The following is a 19,311-nucleotide window of genomic DNA, read 5'->3' on the forward strand; positions in this document are numbered from 1 at the left end:
TAACAAATAATAAGGCTTATTAAGGCAACACGACCTCAAAGAATTAGAACTACTGCTTCAAACTCTAGAGAAACACAGTCCCTTTAGTCCACTGGGATCAGTGATGGTCTATTATTCATAAAATAGAATAACTAAAAAAGATCTAGAAATCCCCAGTTATGGGGCCAAGGTAAATAGTGCCAGAGCCCAGTGATTCAACTAAAAGTTACCAGCAAGAAGAGCCCTCTGAGGATAGCTGAGATATTGCTTCTGTTCATAGACATAACCTTGGCAATTCCATGGCAAGAAACCAAAGAGAAAAAAGAAGGTAGACATTTGTCTTTCCGCTCAAGTCTATACCCCTGTGCCAAGGCAATTAGGCTAATAAGAACCAGGGATAGAATTCCTCACACCCAATATTTTAAAGATCATTTATATTTGCAAAGCATCTTTAAAAGGTTTTTCAAACTCTGCTTCTGAGTCCCAAATGCACAGTATGATAAAATATTTCACATATAGTATGTTCTCTGGTCCTCTGGCCTTTGAAATTTTATTTAAGTAAAATTTTACTTTACTTAAGTAATAATTGCTGGAAAATATTAGTCTGTGATTTAAATCCTGTCTCATTCTATTGCTTTTTTAGCCTTCCAGAATGGTTAAGAAATGCTATTAACATTTTTTTCCAAATTGGATCAAATGTACTTAATAGGATGAAAAAATAAATAATTACTGTTTTAAAATGCAAGTGGATAATCTAAAGAATGAACATATAAATAAATCTACCCCTTAGACCAGGGGTCCCCAAACTACGGCCTGTGGGCCATATGTGGCCCCCTAAGGCCATGTATCCAGCCCCCACCACATTTCTGGAAGGGGCACCTTTTTTATTGGTGGTCAGTGAGAGGAGCACTGTATGTGGTGGCGCCTCAAAGTACAGCATCGTTCACGTACAGTACTACTTCCGATGACATAATCCTTTGCGTTTTGCCTTAGAAGGAGGCACTGTGCAAAGGATTATGGGGCTGCACAATGGAAGATGTCAGCATGGTAAGCAGCCATCTGGGGGAGGGGATTCCGCACGGTGTATACTGCTTCCTGGTTAGGGTTAGGTTTTTATAGTCCAGTCCTCCAATGATCTGAGGAACAGTGAACTGGCCCCCTGTGTAGAAAGTTTGGGGACCCCTGCCGTAGACTATGCATCAACCAATTAAAATATTAGCTTTGCTCATAGAATGTACTCCATGACATTAGAAAATCTGGATCAGCAGAGCATTGTGAGCACGGAAGTTTAAAGGGGCAGACTAGCTTCTGGTAAAGGTCATTTACTGTCCATTTCCAGGGACCCTTCAAATCGACCTAACATCAGAATAAAGGGATTGGTTTATCAGATAATCATATCTTGGATCCCTATTTTTATGTAAAAATAATGTGCAAAGTTGGAATTTTAAGAACCAAGCAGTGTTTCTCCTTTTGGAAATTCATTTCATTGCTGTGAATTCAGTTAAATCCATTTATAGATATAAATTCTCATAATACACGTGTATACGTATGTGTGAATAAAAGGTACTGTGGTGGTGTGAACAGAAGCAATCCTAGGAGACTGGGAATACATGGAATTAAATCCTTTCTCCTATTCACACTGGCTGTGTAAATGTTGGCAAGTCACTTAATCTTTAAATCCCAGGTCATTCTCTAGGCCATAGTTTGTAGAGAAAGTATTGATTTACATTGGTAGAGAGAATTTCCTGACCCAGAGTTCTCTATATCAAAGAAATCATAAGCTACAAAAACAAACATGGATAAATGTAAATATCCCAAAAGGAATTTCCCATAAAAAATATTCCTAAGTCAATATTTAGCCATATTTAGTTATTGGATATAGTTGTGGCACATGTATGTTCTGAAGCAAGTTCTCTACTTTTATTAACTGTCTTCAATTGCCCCCCACAAGAACATTTTGATAAGGTAAAAGCAATTAGCATTCTATTAAGATGTAATTAGCTCCTTATACTGTTTGCTATTTCCAGAAAAATAAAAATGGTAGACATGTAAGTTGTCTATGTTCTCTAGGCAAGCTTAGTACTCATCAAATAACTAAATGCATCTTTTCTAATTCCTTATTTTTTAGAATGTTTTCCTCCAGTTAATTATTATTCAGTGTCATTAAAAAAAAGAAACTACCAAAATGTGTCCACAAGGCAAGGCTTCCCTGGGCATTATGGAGATTCACATTAGGAAGCAAAGAGGGAGTAACATGCTGAGTTGTAGAAGAGAAGTAATTCCCTTTGAGGTTTCAACTTTCCTGTCCATAAGCACCATAGACCCAGTAAGTATTTCTAAATTCTGAAGAACTGGAAGGGACTTTAAAGGGACTTTACAAAGAATAACTCAGATCTCTAGTAATCCTGTTCAGAATTATCTGCCTCCTCCCAGCATCCCCCCCTCCCCCTGGCCCGGAGAGATTTGAAATAAGCTCTGATATTAAACTTTACCTCGGATTCCTTTCATGTTCTTGGAGATCAAGATGGTCTAATGAACATTTTAGATAGTTTATCAGGCTACTAAGAAGGCCAGAGAAAATGTAGCTTCTCACTTTCCTAGGAAAACTTGAGCTCTCCTCAGCCTCCCAATCTGACTGAAATAATACATCTGGCCCTCCATTTAAATCATGATATTAAAATGGAAAGTCATCAAGCCTGCCTTTCACTTTATTGAAATCAGCCAGTGGCACCCCTGGTTGCAGACCTCGGTGTTGGCCACTGCTTTTCCTTCAGCCTCGGGGAAAATTGGCTTCTTCAAAGGCAAAGCCTGCAAGCTTGTGTCAGATGGCATTTTCCTGATGTCAGTACTGGGCTTCTAAAATCTGAAAGGGGTAGAAAAAGAATGAAGCCATTGTAAAGTTGCAAAGGGGGCGGGGACAACAAAGCACAGGGGGAAAGTGACATGACGCTGCATTCAGTTTCAGTTTGGGGTTTGTGTGCTTCTTGTTATTGTTGATCTTCAACAAAACCAGCGCTAGGGCTCAGGACCTGTGACTCTAGAAAATAATTGACTGGAAAATACATACATTTTGTCACACGAGATCTTTGCTGACATTTAAGCCAAAATAATGACTGAATCCCACTGTCCTGGGGGGTTATTAAAAGAGCTCAACCAGGCTGGTTCATGGGAGGGAGAGTGCTCCCACCCAGCAACCCTAAGGCAGCAAACGGATTCTATTTTTAAAAAATCCTTAGATAGCATTTCTAAGATTGCAAAAACATGATTTGCCTAATTTCCACATAAACACACACACACATATACAATCTAATACTATATGCATATGAAAGTAATAGCAAAACTACTTATTTTCCAGGCAATCACAATCACAATGGAAACTTTGCAGCTTGAGTGCCCCCCAATGTCCCTCCATTCAAATGTGGATTTCTCATCAATAAAAGGGGGGTAATGATAATAATACTAGTGTTCCCTGCATCTCACACAGTTCACATGATCATGCATGGTATCAGAGCTATAGAGCTGAAAAGGTCCTTAGAAAAGCCATCAAGTTCCAACCTCTCACTTTACAAATGAGGAAACAGAGGCTTAGAGAGAGCAAGTGATTTACCCATGATCACATAGCTAGTGAGTGTCTGAGGCAATATTTGAACTTCAGCCTCCCAGATTCCAATCCTGGGTGCTCTGAAGCTTGCATGAGATGGTGAATGTACCCCCAAACTTCAAAGCACTAAATAAGCATATGCTGTTATCACTAATGGAGATATTTAGTTCCATAACTACTTTTTAAACAATAACTTTTACTATATATGTTATATATATATATTATGTTATTTATATCTATATAATTATGTGTAATTATATATATATATACATATATATATATGTATTAGGTAAATTTTTTTCAAGATTTCCTCAACCTATTTGGTGAACATTTACAACAATGAGAAATAGTAACACTAACACTAAACATAGAGAAGTATAAAATAATTTCTTTCCAATGAGCAAAAATGCTTGTTAGAATATCCATCGTGTACTCATGTGTTCTCTTCTACTAACTGGCTTTCCCCTAAACTCCATATCTCAGAGGAAATGGAACTGATAGATTCAGAGTATCTATGTTTGTCACATTTCAGGCATAAAGTTTATGTATCAAATCTCTGAACATTTTCTCTTCCTTACATTATAGTGAAGATAGGACACATGGATTCTTCATGTGCTTAACCGAATCATGGTGAAGAATAGCTGCTAGTGAATATTTTTCCATTTAGTAGTATGACCAACCAAATGTTAGACCTTCTTTATCATTTGAGGGAATCAGGTTTTAATCCTAATAAAATTTCACGCCTTCCATGAGCAAGGCAATGGCCATTGTGGTGCATCAAAGAGAGCCAGAAGGTCTGGGTCCAAAATTCTGATTCTGTAACTTAATATATGTGGTCTTAGCCTAGCACAGAAAAATGGCAGAGGAGATGGGGGAAGAGGAGATGGAGTTCTATTCATTACATTACCAATGACATCATCTGCCCTAATATCAGGCAGCCAGCCTAGCACTAACAGGAACTCCTTTCCTACCATGGTTGTACTCCAAAGACTCTATTATCAAAGCCATAAACGCATTCCTTTTTAACTCTTTAAACTCTCAGGACTTCACTTTCTTTACCTCTAAAATGAGGCAGGTGAACAAAATGACCTGTAAAGATCTAAATCTGTGATTCCCAGAGACACATTCCTTCTGGGGCTACTTCCCCAACTCAAACTTAGGTCTTGGGCTCCAAACAAGGAACTGATTCCTCTCTTAGGTTTGGGAGGGGGGGTTACCCTATCAGTAACTTCTTCTAACACTGGAGCTTTTGAGTCTGCTCTTGTGCTTCCCATTAACCGTCAACTAGAAGATGTGTTAGCTTTCAGCAAAGACATTTACTAAGATGCTATATTGTATTTCATAAAAAACATTATCCCAAAAAACCTGGAGCACATTTTTATACACACACACACACACACACACACACACACACACACACACACACACATATAGCTTTTCTAAAACTTTCTAAATTTCTATACTGTAAGTTTCTATATATAACATCTTCTCTCTCTCTCTCTCTCTCTCTCTCTCTCTCTCCTACGGAGAGCCAGTCTCCCTTTGAGTGCCCTATGTCCTTGGAATCCAAGATTAGGTAGCAGAGACTCCTGAACTAGAAATCAAAAGACCCCATGCTACTTCTACCATTTACTAGCTAGCCCCTGTATAAATGGAGATTGTGAACCCTAGACTTCATTTCCCAGAAGTCCTTGGTATTTCCCAGAATTCCCTGTCTCCCAGAATTCCCGGAGTCTCCACGTTGGCGAGATCACAATTGGTATTTAACTGGCAGTAATGCCTCCTACAAGCTCTTCCTTAGCAAATGATGCAGCAAGTATAGTGGTAAGCTAAGTGTGGGGATTTTAATGGCTAATCAGCCATGGGCACGTGGTTTTTATCTTGTATTTTCTTTATTCCTTGATTTCTAATGATCCTTAATAAATCTCATAAAATATAATATTTTTATTATTAGAGATATAATTTAATTTTTATACCGCCTGGTCCACTTAGGCAACAAGCATTTACTCAGCAGCTCCTAAGTGCCACGAACTGTGCTAAACACTGAGGACACAAGGAAAGAAAGGTGAAAGACAGTCCCTTCTCTCAAGGAGCTCACAGACTCAACTCTATCAAGGTCTTAGTTTCACAATCTATAAAATGAGGAGCCTATTTTATGGCAGCTTTTGAAGATATTGAGTGAGATAATGACTGTGAAAACCCTATGTAAACTCAGAGGAACATAGGTTTAGCACTGGAAGGGACCTAGAGACCATTGAGTTGAACCTCTTCATTTTTGTAAAGGAAGAAGTGAAGGCACAAAGAGACTAAAGAATTTACCGTAAAGCGATACAGCTAATAAGTGTCTAAGAATGGAAGGTGAACCCTGCTCCTCCTGACTCCGGATCCTATGCTCTAGCTATTCCTCCACATTGCTTGTGAAAGGCTAGAAAGAGGACATGTTGTCACTTTTATTAGTAGTGAAGGTTAAAGAGTTTTCATAAGAGGAAGGCCAGAAGTAATAGGGGAAATTCTTCCTACCTGTTCTACTCCAGGGGGAAGGCCTTTGGACAAAGGCAATGTGGTAGTGTATATTGACCCTTAATTCCTTACAGGGGTAGATCTTATCTAGTGGAACCTCAAACCATGGCTCTTCATGCACTAATAAATGAACCCTAGGAGGTAGATACTATTATTATACCCATTTTGCAGATGAGAACATCGAGGCAAGGAGAGGTTACGTGACTTGTTCAAGGTCACATAGCTAGTCAGTGATTGGGGTCATATTTGAACTCGGGTCTTTCTGACTACTATTCTAGCATTCTGTCCATTGGGGATCAGGGAGAAAGAGGAGGAGGAGGAGGAAGAAAGGAGATGTTAGGGGAGGAGTAGCAGCTAAAGTACACTGAATCTTCTGAGAAGAAGCAGGTTGTAGGATCCAGGAAGCTAAACCTTGAATGGTCCATAGAATGTCAGAGTCTATAGACAAAAGCAATAGCAAAAGAAGGTGAATAAATATTGATTTGAAGTCCTCCAGCCAATTCTTTCTTAGCAGACAGAGTTCCATTTAACAGCAACTACAGTAAAGAAGCACCAGAAATCTTTCCAGCGAACTTCCAGGAAAAATGCTCATGACGTTGACACAGAGAGATGCCAAGTGGATTAAATGTCCGACACATCTTGGTCTAGGTTGTGTCCCAATAGTAAACCAGTGAATGTAGGCAGAGAAGCATGGTAGGTTGTTCCTTTTAGGAAGTGAGTAGTTTTACAGCAAGGGAAATCTGCCTGTGTGAAAAAAAAAATTAATATTCAATCCACAAGCATCTACCAGGTGCTGGGAATATAGAAAGACAAGAAAAGAAAGACAAGGAGAGGAGATGAAGAGAGGAGAGGAGACAGGAAGACAGGAGAAGGAAAGAGAGAGGAGGGGAGGGGAAAGAAGGAGGGGAAGAAAGGAGCAGAGATGGGAGGGGAGGGAATAATCCCTAATCCCAAAGTCGAGGCAAAAATGAAACATATTTGGAGGCATCTCAGGGTTAAAATTTCTAAAAGATGGAGGATAAGAGAAGGGGAGGAAATAATTGAAGACAGAAGACTGTCAGATTAATCAAGGAAGTTTTAGGAAGATGAAGAGAGGACCTTTTCCTTTTGAGAGGGAAGACATATTTTACTCGGTTTCCATGAGTGATTGTGCTATGTTTGAAGAGCTTATTCCAAGGCCAGCTTCTCTTCAGAAGGTCAAACGTAACACAAACTCCCATCTTATAGATAGTCTCAAGAAGGTCATACCTAGAAGGGGAAATAAAGAGCCTCTAAAGACCCCCTCCCATGATATTATCTCTATCCTAATCCACCATTTCTTAAACACTTACCCACATTGTTAAATACTGGTAATACAAACCAGGAAGTGAAACAGTCCCTGTACAATGGAGCCGAATCCTGCAGTGTGATGTGGTAGGTAGATAGATAATGGAAACAAATAGATGGGGGGGGGGGGGGGGATGAGGGGGAGAGACAGAGAGACAAGGGGCAGAGGGAGAGACAGAGATGCAGACAGAGACAGAGACAGAGAGAAGCAACCAGAGAGAGGAGGGAGGAGAGACAGGGGAGAGGAAGAGGAGAGGGAAGGGAAGGGAGAGAGGGAGATAGCGGTAGGAGGGAGAGAGACTCTTTGGTGGGAAGGAGAGGGAAAACAAGAAAAAGCTTCTAGCAGAGGATGACACTTGAGCTAAGTTTCTAAGGAAATCAGAGTTTCCAAGGGACGGAAGAGATGGGAGAAAGCATTTTTATTCTTCTCCTTTTTTAATCAACTCTTTATTTCTTCAATTACAGATAGAAACATTTTTCCCTTCCTCTAACCCCTCCCCCTTCCCCAAGAAAGCAGGTAATATGATATAGATTGTACACATATTCTCATTTAATACATATTTCCCTAATTGCCATGTTGTGAAACAAGAAACATAATACTTACAACTGAGAAAAATTTATGGAGGAAATAAAATGAAGAATGATAAATTTCACTCTGCATCCGGACTGTGCTCCTTCTATGGCAGTGGATTTACTCTTTGTCATGAGAAAATTCTTGAATAAGGCTACAAGGGAGACCAAATTTCTCCTGGTTTTGTTGTTCTGATCCTCACCCCACCCTTAAGTATTTTGAATGTCAAGACTCTCAAGGGACTGATGTATTTTATCATTTAATAGTTTCCAGTTTATAGCTCAAAAATCAACATTTAAATGCTATTTTTGTTTTATGTTATTCATAGACATTGTCCCTTCCCAACATGTTTTCAACCAAGTTCTTTCCTAATATTAATTCAAAATCTTTTTTATACTTAATATCAAATGGTCTCTATTTTCCATCTTTCTGAATCTCTCTTAAAAAACAAACAAGCAAGCACGCCCTTAACTTCTGTCTTAGAAGTGATACTAAGTATCTAGTCCAAGGCAGAAAAGCTGTTAAGGGCTGGCAAATGGGATTAAGTGACTTGCCCAGAGTCATTCATTTAGGAAGTGTCTGAGGTCAAATTTGAACCCAAGACTTCCTGTTGTTAGGTCTGGCTCTCTATCCACTGAGCCACCTAGCTGCCCCTCCCCAAGTCCCTCTCCTCTAAGATTATTTCCTAGGAATCTCTTTTGCATATTGCCTCTCTCATGAAACTATTGAGAGCAGGAGACATTTTTTTTGGGGGGGGGGGTCATTTTCCTTCCTTTGTATCTCCAGGATTTAGTAAATACCTGCAACATAGAAGTCCTTAATGCTTACTATGTTGATTGGTTGTCCTGATTTGATAGCAAGAGTCGAGCTGTTGATGCCCACCTGAGAGCACACACAAATCTTTCATGGTAAATGCACTTGGCCCATGTTCTAAGCCTTTGGGAAGAGAGAAAACAGAAAAGTTTTTCCTTACCCAGAGCCCTTTGCAAATGGAAGAGCTTGATAAAGTTCACACGGGACCAACAATTATTAAGATTGGCTTCTTTTGGTCCCATTTTCCAGGTTAACGTGCTCTCCTCTGTTGGAAAGGACCACCTTTTGTCTGAGGACGTCTTCTCTAAATCCTTCCTTCATCAATGTCCAAACGTGTGCTTTTTAGGACAAAGTCATTTTGCAGCCCCAAAGGTGGCCACTTCATGGAGCTGGTCTTAGGATCTGTTTAGCCAGCTCTGCTCACTTCATACTCTTGCTAGTTTCCTGACCAAAGTCTTGGAAGACGCAGGCTTCAGAGCACTTGGCACCATTCAGTCTGGGCAGAACTGGGGTCCGGTGGAGCGAGCTTGAGTCAGAGTATCGGACCTGGAATCCCAGCACTAATCCCAACAGCTTACTGACTACGTGTGGGAACTTGGGAGAGCTCTTCAAACTTCTCTGGCCTCTGATTCCTCGTCTACACCGTGACACGAGGAGGTCAGACTGCCTGTCTCGCCCCTCCCCCCCCCAATCTAGGATCTCATTCTAAGCTTTCATTTTTCCGATAACAAAATGGATTCCCTAAGAAGCAAAGGGCTTTCTCCCCAAACACCCAAGCCATAAAATGGCAGGTTCACAATCGTAGATTTTTTATACTTTACACATTTTATTGACATCTTAAGACTAACTTTAATCTCAGAATCACCTGTTTCCTTTGGGTTTTTTTCCCTTAAACTTAAATTCATGGTTTATGAGAACAAAGACTGGAAACAAATCTTTACCATGTCTGTTACATGAAACACCGGAGGAGGAGGAGCTGCTTTAAGACAGAAATCCATCTCCCTCCCTTACTCCCTCCCCACCCCACCCCCTTTTTTTGGAAGGGATTTTAGAGACCTCGAGTCAGTGGACAGATGAGGAAACTGAGACACAGAGACGCTTAAGAACGTGTCCAGGGACACACAGTCATTATCCAAGGTAAGATTAGGAATTGGGGTCTTTCCTTTCTACCACTTTCTCTTTCTACCTCATCGTGGAATTCTCGTGGCTCCTAATGTGGCATACTTTTCCCTGCCTTGTGCTTCCACTACTTAGGAATGCTATAGCAATGGGCAGTTAGGGCAGCGAGGTGGTGCAGTGAATAGCGTGAGTCAGGAAGATGAATCTTCCTGAGTTCAAATTTGGCCTTAGACCCTATCTGTGTGGCTGTGGGCAAGTCGCTTAATCCTTTTGGCCTTAGTTTCCTCATCTGTAAAATGGGTTGGAGAAGAAAATGGAAAATGGTATCTGCCAAAACAAATAAACAAGGTCTCGAAGATAGGACTAAGGGACAGTGGTAGGTAGAAAGGTCTTCCTTCCAGCAAGACACGAAGAAAAGCTGGATATGATGCCCTATAGAAGGATGCTGTGGCAGAGTGAAGAGAGCAATACGTTTGGGCTTCAAGTTCCTCTTCTGCACAATAGGAATAAAGAGACCTGCAGCGCTTACCTCACAGAGTTGTCATACAGTTAAAAAATAGTTATGTATGTAAAAGCATTTTGCAAGTTTTAAAGTGATCTAAATGCCAGTTTTTCTTCAGCGAGGGATAGCTCTGAATCCATCTTCTGCTCTGCATATTTAATGAGACTGTGGACAAGTTAGCTAACAAATGCGTCTCTTTCCCCATCTGTGAAATAGGGCATACTCCTCCTTGATGCCAGATTCACAGGGATGCCTTTTTTTAGTCTATTGGAATAAAATGTGTCTAACTGCTTTTGATTGTATTTATGGAAACAGTGATAGAAACAAGCCTTTGAAAACAGATCAGTGAGAATAGACTCAAATGCATTAGAAAGTGTACTAATTATCTCTGGGATGACTGCTTGGCTTCCTAAGCATATGACTTGAGGCTCTTCACATGGCAGAAATATTATATTCTTTTTCTCCTCTGACCTGTGTGAAAGAAAAGGAAAAGAAGAATAGGAAGGTCCAGAATCAATTTCCCCTTCCCCTGTTCTTATTCTCATAAATGAGAACATCAAGCTGTGTGTCATCAAGAAGTAGTAAGAACACCTTAAATTCAGTGATTAACTTTGACTATTGCCTTTTCTAGGTGAGCTTGAGCCAATCAGAGCCAGTTCCAGCTCTGGGACTCAGTTGCCTAATCTGTAGAATGAATAGGTTTTTCTGGATGGCCTCTAAAGCTCTTTCAATTCTGAATCCTCATTAGCATTTTTATATAGTTAATAAGCTAATGAGGGTCTTTATAATTATTAAGCACTGAAGTTCTTAGTCCTGGCTCTTCCATTTCCTTGTTTGACCTTCGGCAAGACGTTTCATTTCTCTGGATCTCCATTTCATGATGTCAAATGAGTGGACTTAACTAGGTGCTCTCCAAGGGCCCTGCAAACGAACATTCTGTAATTTTTATACTATATTGGCACCACATCTGTTCCCCATCAAGTCAAATATTGAAAAATCCATGCAAAGTTTCCTGGCATTGCAAAGAAAAAGGCAAAAAATAATAAGCTCTGAAATCAGAAATCTGTGAGTTACTAAACCATTATTTAATAGTTAGAACAATTTTGACTCCTACCTGGGAGAAATAAGGCTCGTTGTCATTTGACCTGCATCCCACACATTTTTTATGGCATTTGAGTAATTAGTATCTCTGTCTGAATGAGATGAGAAAAGCCAATCGCTACTACCATCCCCAAGGAGAAAGGAGATTAGAAAATCATAGAGGTGGGGAGATTGTTCAAAGAAAAAATAGGTTGCAAGAAAGAATGGAATTCATTTGAACTAAAAGGGCTGTTCAGTTGTTTTTGTCATGTTTGACTTGCTGTGACACCATTGGGGTTTCCTTGGCAAAGATACTAGAGTGTTTTGCTATTCCTTCTTGAAGCTCATTGTACAGATAAGAAAATGGAGGCAAACAGGGTTGAGTGACACACACAACTAATTAGTGTCTGTGCCTGGATTTGAACTCAGGCCTTCCTGACTCCAGACAGGACACTCTATCCACTCTATCCACTGCACCACCTAGAAGTAATAGGAGGTTGCAGACTGTGTGAGCTTGGCTGATCATTTAACTTGTCCAAATCCCTTCCAGAGTTCTATTGTAATCCTTCTTCCTATTGTGGAAGAGAGCTATAGTTTGCAAAGGGGCATATAAGTAGAAGTTAAGCTCTTAGGAGCTTGGCAAGACTTTGAATTTGCATCTGGCAATGGACTAGGTTTCTCTCTAGCTAAATGTAGAGAGGCTGATCACTAAAAAACTGGCTACCATATTTCTTTGCTTTTTAAAAAAAATTTTTTTTTTCCAAAAACAACTACTAATGACACATGAAAAGGTTATGTTCTTCACTGGTGGAAGAAGTATTTTTCCTGATAAAATCATTGTCTTTCAAAGGATCTAAGCATGGGAGTAAGAAGGTATCATAACCCTGATATTTTAATCCTTTCTCTAAAATCTGCTAGCAATATGACTTTGGATAAGTTATTTCAACTCTTTAAAGCTTAGTTTGCCCTTATGTAGTGGAATGTAAAATACTTGTATTATCCATCTCACAGGCTTTTTTTAAAATAACAAAACTTAAAATTCAAAACTCTAAACATATAAAATGAAATGTTATTCTCACTAACACTGAGTTGACTTACAAAGTACACTGGCCATCCAGGAAAACTCAAGAGCCCCATCTCCATGGCAGAGTAATATGGTGGCTTTCATTTTTCAAGACACTGAATTTATTTTTGTGAATGAAGAGATTCTATCACACAAGCAGTCAGTGACTTAGCAATGGTTTTGCCAAATAGTAGAATCTTATCCCCAATGCTTTGATAATTCTACAACCATAAATCTTACCTTGAGAAATCCAAAGAGAAAACTACAAATGAACTCTAGGAAAACAAAGAAGCAAAGTATATCAATACCACAAAGACTATCTTTTAAAAATCTAAATGCAACTGAAAAGATAATCTTACTTGGCATATTGCTTACAGGTATCCTAAATGACAACAAAAAAGATGAAAGAAAATTTAGAAAATTTGAAATACATATTTAATTTCAAATGAGATCACAAAATGTGAAAGAAAAAAGTGAATGATATGTCAGAAGATATAATACACACACTATGTTATTTATAAAGAGAAAATGAAAAGCTTGTCATCATTCCTTATAAAAAGGATACATGTAAAACATCCACCAACCATAAAATGCCATATAAATTAGGTAGTAGCAGGAATAGAAGCAGCAATAGCAACAGCAGTAGTAGTACTGGTAGTATTGGCAGCAATGGCAACAGTGGTAGCAGCTGCAATGGTAGTAGTGGTGGTATTTCTAGTAGTATAGTCATATTAATAAATGAGATCCTCTAACAAAGTGACTAATGTACTAATACACTTTGCCCAAGGAAGACATTTTGGCACAGAGAAAGGAATGCTGAACTTAGAACTGCAGAAACTGAGATCAAATTCCCCATATCCTATCAGATTGACCTGAAAAAAAAAATAACCCCACTTGGTCTCAAGACATTAGTCTATAGGATCCCTAAAGTCCCTTCTAGATCTAAATACCACCACTGGGCATTTACTGCCAGGAAGTCAAAGAGAGAAGGAATGCTAAATTGTTGACAGCAGGACTTTTGTGGCACATGTGCACGTGCATGCGCGCGCACGCACACGCGCGCGCACACACACACACACACACACACACACACACACACACACCTAGATTGCTGCTGAGCTAGGAGTGATTGAAGAAATTGTGTATAAATTTTATTTATAATAGAAGGAAGATATTAAGGAATGAGAGAGAGAGAGAGAGAAAAAGTCAGTAATTCACTTTTTCTCTTCCTTCTAATATAAATAAACTACCATAAATTCCATTTACTTTAGTAATTCACTTTGGGATTTAGAAATTAAATCCCTGGTGACCACATACATAAATATTCACAGGTGGGTGCAGGGTGGGGCAGGAGACAGGGGCAGGGTGTGAACTTAGGGTGGAGGGGGTGGGGCAGGAGGCAAAGGTAGGGTGTGAACTTAGTTTCTAGATGATGGATTCTGATTTTTATCATCTGGTTTTCCTCTGTCAGTTTTTGGTTCTCCTTTTTTCAATTGGTCCATTTCTTCTTGGATCCCTTTCATTTCTCTACCCCACTTTTCTCTTAATTGGTTTTTGAAGTTTTTTTGTTTTTAACTTGTCCAGACTCTGTGTCCATTCCATATTTCTTTTCGACTTTGTGTGCGTGTGTGTTTCCTTTGCTTTCACTATCCCCTTCTGTGTCTGCACCCTGCTCTTTGTCTCCATGAAAAGTCTTTAGAATTAGGTCCTTTTTTTTGGGGGGTTGGTCATTTTTCCTACTTAATTATAGGTAGGAATTACTAAAGTAAATGGAATTTATGGTAGTTTATTTATAATAGAAGGAAGATATTAAGGAATGAGAGAGAGAGAGAAAAAGTCAGTAATTCACTTTTTCTCTTCCTTCTAATATAAATAAACTACCATAAATTCCATTTACTTTAGTAATTCACTTTGGGATTTAGAAATTAAATCCCTGGTGACCACATATATAAATATTCAGAGGTGGGTGCAGGGTGGGGCAGGAGACAGGGGCAGGGTGTGAACTTAGGGTGGAGGGGGTGGGGCAGGAGGCAAAGGTAGGGTGTGAACTTAGTTTCTAGATGATGGATTCTGATTTTTAACATCTGGTTTTCCTCTGTCAGTTTTTGGTTCTCCTTTTTTCAATTGGTCCATTTCTTCTTGGATCCCTTTCATTTCTCTACCCCACTTTTCTCTTAATTGGTTTTTGAAGTTTTTTGTTTTTAACTTGTCCAGACTCTGTGTCCATTCCATATTTTTCTTTTGGACTTTGTGTGTGTGTGTGTTTCCTTTGCTTTCACTATCCCCTTCTGTGTCTGCACCCTGCTCTTTGTCTTCATGAAAAGTCTTTAGAATTAGGTCCTTTTTTTGGGGGGGGAGGGGGTTGGTCATTTTTCCTACTTAATTATAGGTAGGGCCTATTTTCTGGGAAGTTGGGGAGCCCTTTTGAAATTCAATCCTTCCTTGATGCTATTTTCTACTGATTTTATGGGTTGTTACCAGTTTACCAGATGATCTGAGGGATGAGAGCTCTGATAGTCCCTTCCCAGTGCTGATTCAATTGACCCTTGAGATGTTGCTAGTTAAAAGGCTTCCCTCAGACTGGGGTGTAAACTTTTTATCTCACTCAGCATTTGATCAGATCAGGTGCTAAACAAATTCTAGCCCCAGGCTTAGGCTCAATTTTTTTCCTGCCTCAAGGTGGTCTTGATTATATCAGGTATACCCTTGATTGCCCTGTCTGAGAGTTCTACCCTTAGGCAAAAATATTTCTGGGGAGGCTTCCCCTGAGAAGTGTGCCCTCACACCAAATCTTGGATTATGTCATGACCCCAAACCCAGACTGGGATTCCTGGCTTTGCTCTGGGCTCATGTGGATAGGCCCTCTTCAGTCTAGATTGCCATAGGCTGGGACTCCAAACTCCTCCACAGGTTTGAAATTTCAAGAGGTGTGAGTTGGCATGGACCACTACTTGCCCCAGCAGGATGTCAGGGTCTGCTGGTTAGACAGATTTTAAGCTCAAACTCAGAACCTGTGATGGCAAATGTGTGGGGGTGGTGGGGTTGTGGTTTGCTATTGGCCTGCTCCTCACTTATTGTTATGCCTCCTGCTAGCTCTGCTCCCCTCTCACCCCAATTCCCTAGATGTTCTCTGCCTACCTTTAGGTTTGTCCTCTTTTGAGGGTTGTTTCACTCTATGTTGATAGCTTCACTCCTGTCTTTGTTTTGTGGTAATATTTTACTCTTGGTCAGAAAGATTTTTGTCAGGAAAAGGTACTGCTCTCTAGTTTCTCTGTCACTTTGGTTCCACCACCAGAAGCTAATACAATCTTTGATAGAAAATTAAAAAAAATACTTCTTTAGAGATCTTATCTGTCCTGATTCAATAGAAGTCCCTTGAATTGGTTATGATCCTTATTTTATGTTGTGACTCACTCAGGACCATCAACTTTCCACACCAATCTCCCTATGAGTTCACTTAAAGGAATCATTCACTCATTCATTCATTCATTCGTTCATTCATTCAGCATTCTTTCATCTACCTCTTCCTCCTCTACTTAAAAAAGTTTTTAACCTCCTTTATTCCTTCTTTCCTGTTTCTTTTCTGCCTCCCTTTAAACCTGATCTCCAGTTTAAGTGCTTGTAGATCATCAAAATGGTAATTAGATAAAAGCTCTCAGACTTTCAAAACTATCAAATATAAACAAGATAGACTTTATTTTAATTGGTTTTGATGATTATGCACAAATTTTATTGACAATTTCAACACGACTTCAAATGAATATATATTCATTTAGCATTTTTTTCTCCGTCTTCATCCTTCTGTGTTTGAAAGATTTTGCCTTCTTTTTTCTCCCCTCAGTCCTTCTCACCTGTTCCTTTTCTGCCTTTCCTAACCTCTTCCTCCCCCCTCCTTTTCCTCCTCCTTCTCCCCCTCTTTCTCCTCACTCTCATTGTCTTCCTCCTCTCCCTCACTCTCTTCCTTCTCCATCAAATTTTCCACACTCCTCCCCCCCTCTCTCTGCCCCTCCATATCTTCCCCTCACCCTTCTCCTCCTCCATCTTCTCCTCCACTTACCATTACCCCTTTGTTTCCTCCTTCTTATGCTCCATGTATAAACAAAATAAACTATTTTAAAATAACTTTATTTTTATGTATAAAACTAATATAAATCATGATTTGTTATAAATATTTAATAAATAATAATAAATACTCATCCAAGCGAAACAAATTCTCGCATTAGCTTTGTCCAAAAATCTTCATCTAATTTTGTTCATCTCTCTCTTTAGCACCCTTCCCCCCCCAAATAGGTCATATTATATAGGTTGTACAAATTATCATAAATTACATATTTCCTTGCTCATGATGTTGTGAGAAAAAAATGAAACTTACTGCTTACACAATAAAGATGATTCATTGAGATAATAAAATGAAGAATGGTGTACTTTGAATGTATGAAATGAAATGTAATGAAAGAATGGTGTAATCTGCATTCAAACCCCATGTGTTTCTTCTGTGGCAGTGAAAATCCTTTTTCATCATTAGTCCCTTGGAATTGTCCTGGAGCATTTGTCTTATTGATAATATTTAAGTAATCCTCAGTTGTTCATGGTACATTCAATGTTATTCTGTGCTATATTCTCCTGGTTCTGCTCTCTACACTTTGCATCACTTCATACAAATTTTTCCAGAGTTTTTCTAAATTATCTTCAGTCTCATTTCTTAGGGCACAATAGTACTTCATACAAATCAAAGCCACAACGTTTTCAGACTTTATTCTCTTAGGGTTTGATGATTTTATGTAATCACATCGTCCATTTTAACATGGGTTTAAATGAAGAGTGTCACTTTCAAGTCATTGTCATTCACTTCTCACTGAGAATCTCACATATTAATTAACATAGTTGACCCTGGAGTATTTTCTGCATAAGGACAGCAAGGAGAGAAGTAAGGGCGAAGGGGCCCTTCAAAGGCCATGTCTGAGAACCTAAAAATTACAGATCCATCTATGACATCATAAAATACGATATGTCTTTTTTCATAATCCAGAAAAATGCCCACTTTCTTTATAGGCCGGCTCAGAAGAAAGCCATCTCGAGAATTCCAGAGGAAGCAATCATTTCCAGATCTGAAGCTTACTAGGATCCATACATCTTCAGATGATGAGGAGAGTTTCCCTTTTCTCCTGATTGAATCTTTACAGACCCCCACTTCCCACTCTGTCTTATCTCCTAGGGACACTTCCCAATAGTGTTTGCCTGAAGTGAAGGTCTGGGCCCCCAATACAGCAAGAGCATCATCAAATCTTTCCTTGTTGTCAGGAAGGTCCTGTGGGACATCTCCATACTTGACACTCTTCAGATCTTCAGACAGGATGAGATGTGGATTGGCTGATTCAGGATCAAGACTTATATCACTCTGGAAACTCATGAGCATCTCTGTCAAGCCAGTGATGGGGCTGGTGTCCCAGGTAAAGGAAATAACCTCTGGTTCTTGAAGTAGTGCCTCCTCATTCCTTTCCAAAGTGTCTTTCATATCTTGAAGCATTTCCAAGGGCTCCTTTTCCAAATTCTCCTCTACTTCAAATTTCATTCTTTGTAGATTTTGAAATTGTTTTTTCAGTTTGGCCTCGTTGAGCTCCAGTTCTGCCATGTTGTCTGTGTATTGCTGGTCTAATCTTTGTAGATAGAGCTTTTCTTCCTCCCATAAGAAATCATGTACTTTCTTGTATTCTGAAATAATGGATTCTTTCAAAGAGTATATATCCTCTTTGCAGATTTCTTTTCTACTGCTCACTCTGTCCAATGCAACATTATATTCCTCTTCTTTTTGTTGTAAGGTATTCAGGGTGTGCTTGATCTTGTCCTTGCACTTGTCAACAGCCATTTCCAGGGCAAGCACTGTGTGATCCTTGTGCCCTGGGGATAATACACAGGAAGCACAGAGGAGCCTCTGGTCCTCTTCACAGAAGAACTTCTCTTTTTCCCCATGCTGATCACAGAGGGCCAGAGTGATGCTCTGAAGCAGATGAGGTCTGAGCCTTTTGCCAGTCATAGACAGATTCTCCAACTTCCTATTAGGCACCACATCTCTGTCTTCAATGACTCCTCTGCATTCTGGGCACTTGAATGCTGCATCTGCTTCTTCTCTGCACCTGAGAAGACAGACTCTGCAAAAGTTATGGCCACATTTGACAATCACTGGATCAGTGAAGTAGCCCAGGCAGATAGAGCAAGTCAGATCTGCCTTGAGGTTTTCAATTAAGTCTCTTGCATCCATGCTCCTAGGCTTCTGATTCCTTCCTTCTCAGATATTCCTCCAGCCTTTACCCTTGGGGTCTGGCAGCAAAAGATGTCAGGACTGAGCTCTTGGGGTCTTTTTATGTTCCTGTCTAGGGTTGGCCCCTCCTTTGACTCCACCCACAAAAGGTGAGAACTTTCAAGTTTTGATAGTGCTTCAGCCTCTGCTCCAGGGCTGAGTTCTCACCTTGCTTCTTATCCCATAATTCATCATTACCATCTCCTGAAGAAAACCTCTTGTCATCCTATTACTTTTACCAAAAATCCCCAGTTGAGTCTGCCTTTTTCTTTTCTTTTTTTTTTTTTTGCACCTTCAATCTTTGAGCTCTTCCCTTTACTCCTCTCTCTAAAGCTGAGAACTCTTGTGTTAGTCACTGCCCCTCTAGTCTCTGTAAAACAACTGAGACTGAGTTCTCAACTTTTCCTTTTTTTTGTTTTAACTACAATAATGGACTTGA

The 19,311-nt window shown here is 39.6% G+C and overlaps 1 protein-coding gene across 1 annotated transcript; it reads right to left on the reverse strand.

Annotated features, from left to right (window-relative positions):
- Nucleotides 1-17,438: 17,438 nt before the first annotated feature.
- LOC100024442 (probable E3 ubiquitin-protein ligase TRIML1) lies at nucleotides 17,439-19,061 on the reverse strand. The gene has a single exon (XM_056808502.1). The coding sequence runs from the start codon at nucleotides 18,831-18,833 to the stop codon at nucleotides 17,439-17,441; it is 1,395 nt and encodes a 464-aa protein (XP_056664480.1). The 5' UTR covers nucleotides 18,834-19,061.
- Nucleotides 19,062-19,311: the final 250 nt, after the last annotated feature.

The sequence above is a fragment of the Monodelphis domestica genome, chromosome 8 (assembly GCF_027887165.1).
Source record: "Monodelphis domestica isolate mMonDom1 chromosome 8, mMonDom1.pri, whole genome shotgun sequence".
Taxonomy (NCBI): domain Eukaryota; kingdom Metazoa; phylum Chordata; class Mammalia; order Didelphimorphia; family Didelphidae; genus Monodelphis; species Monodelphis domestica.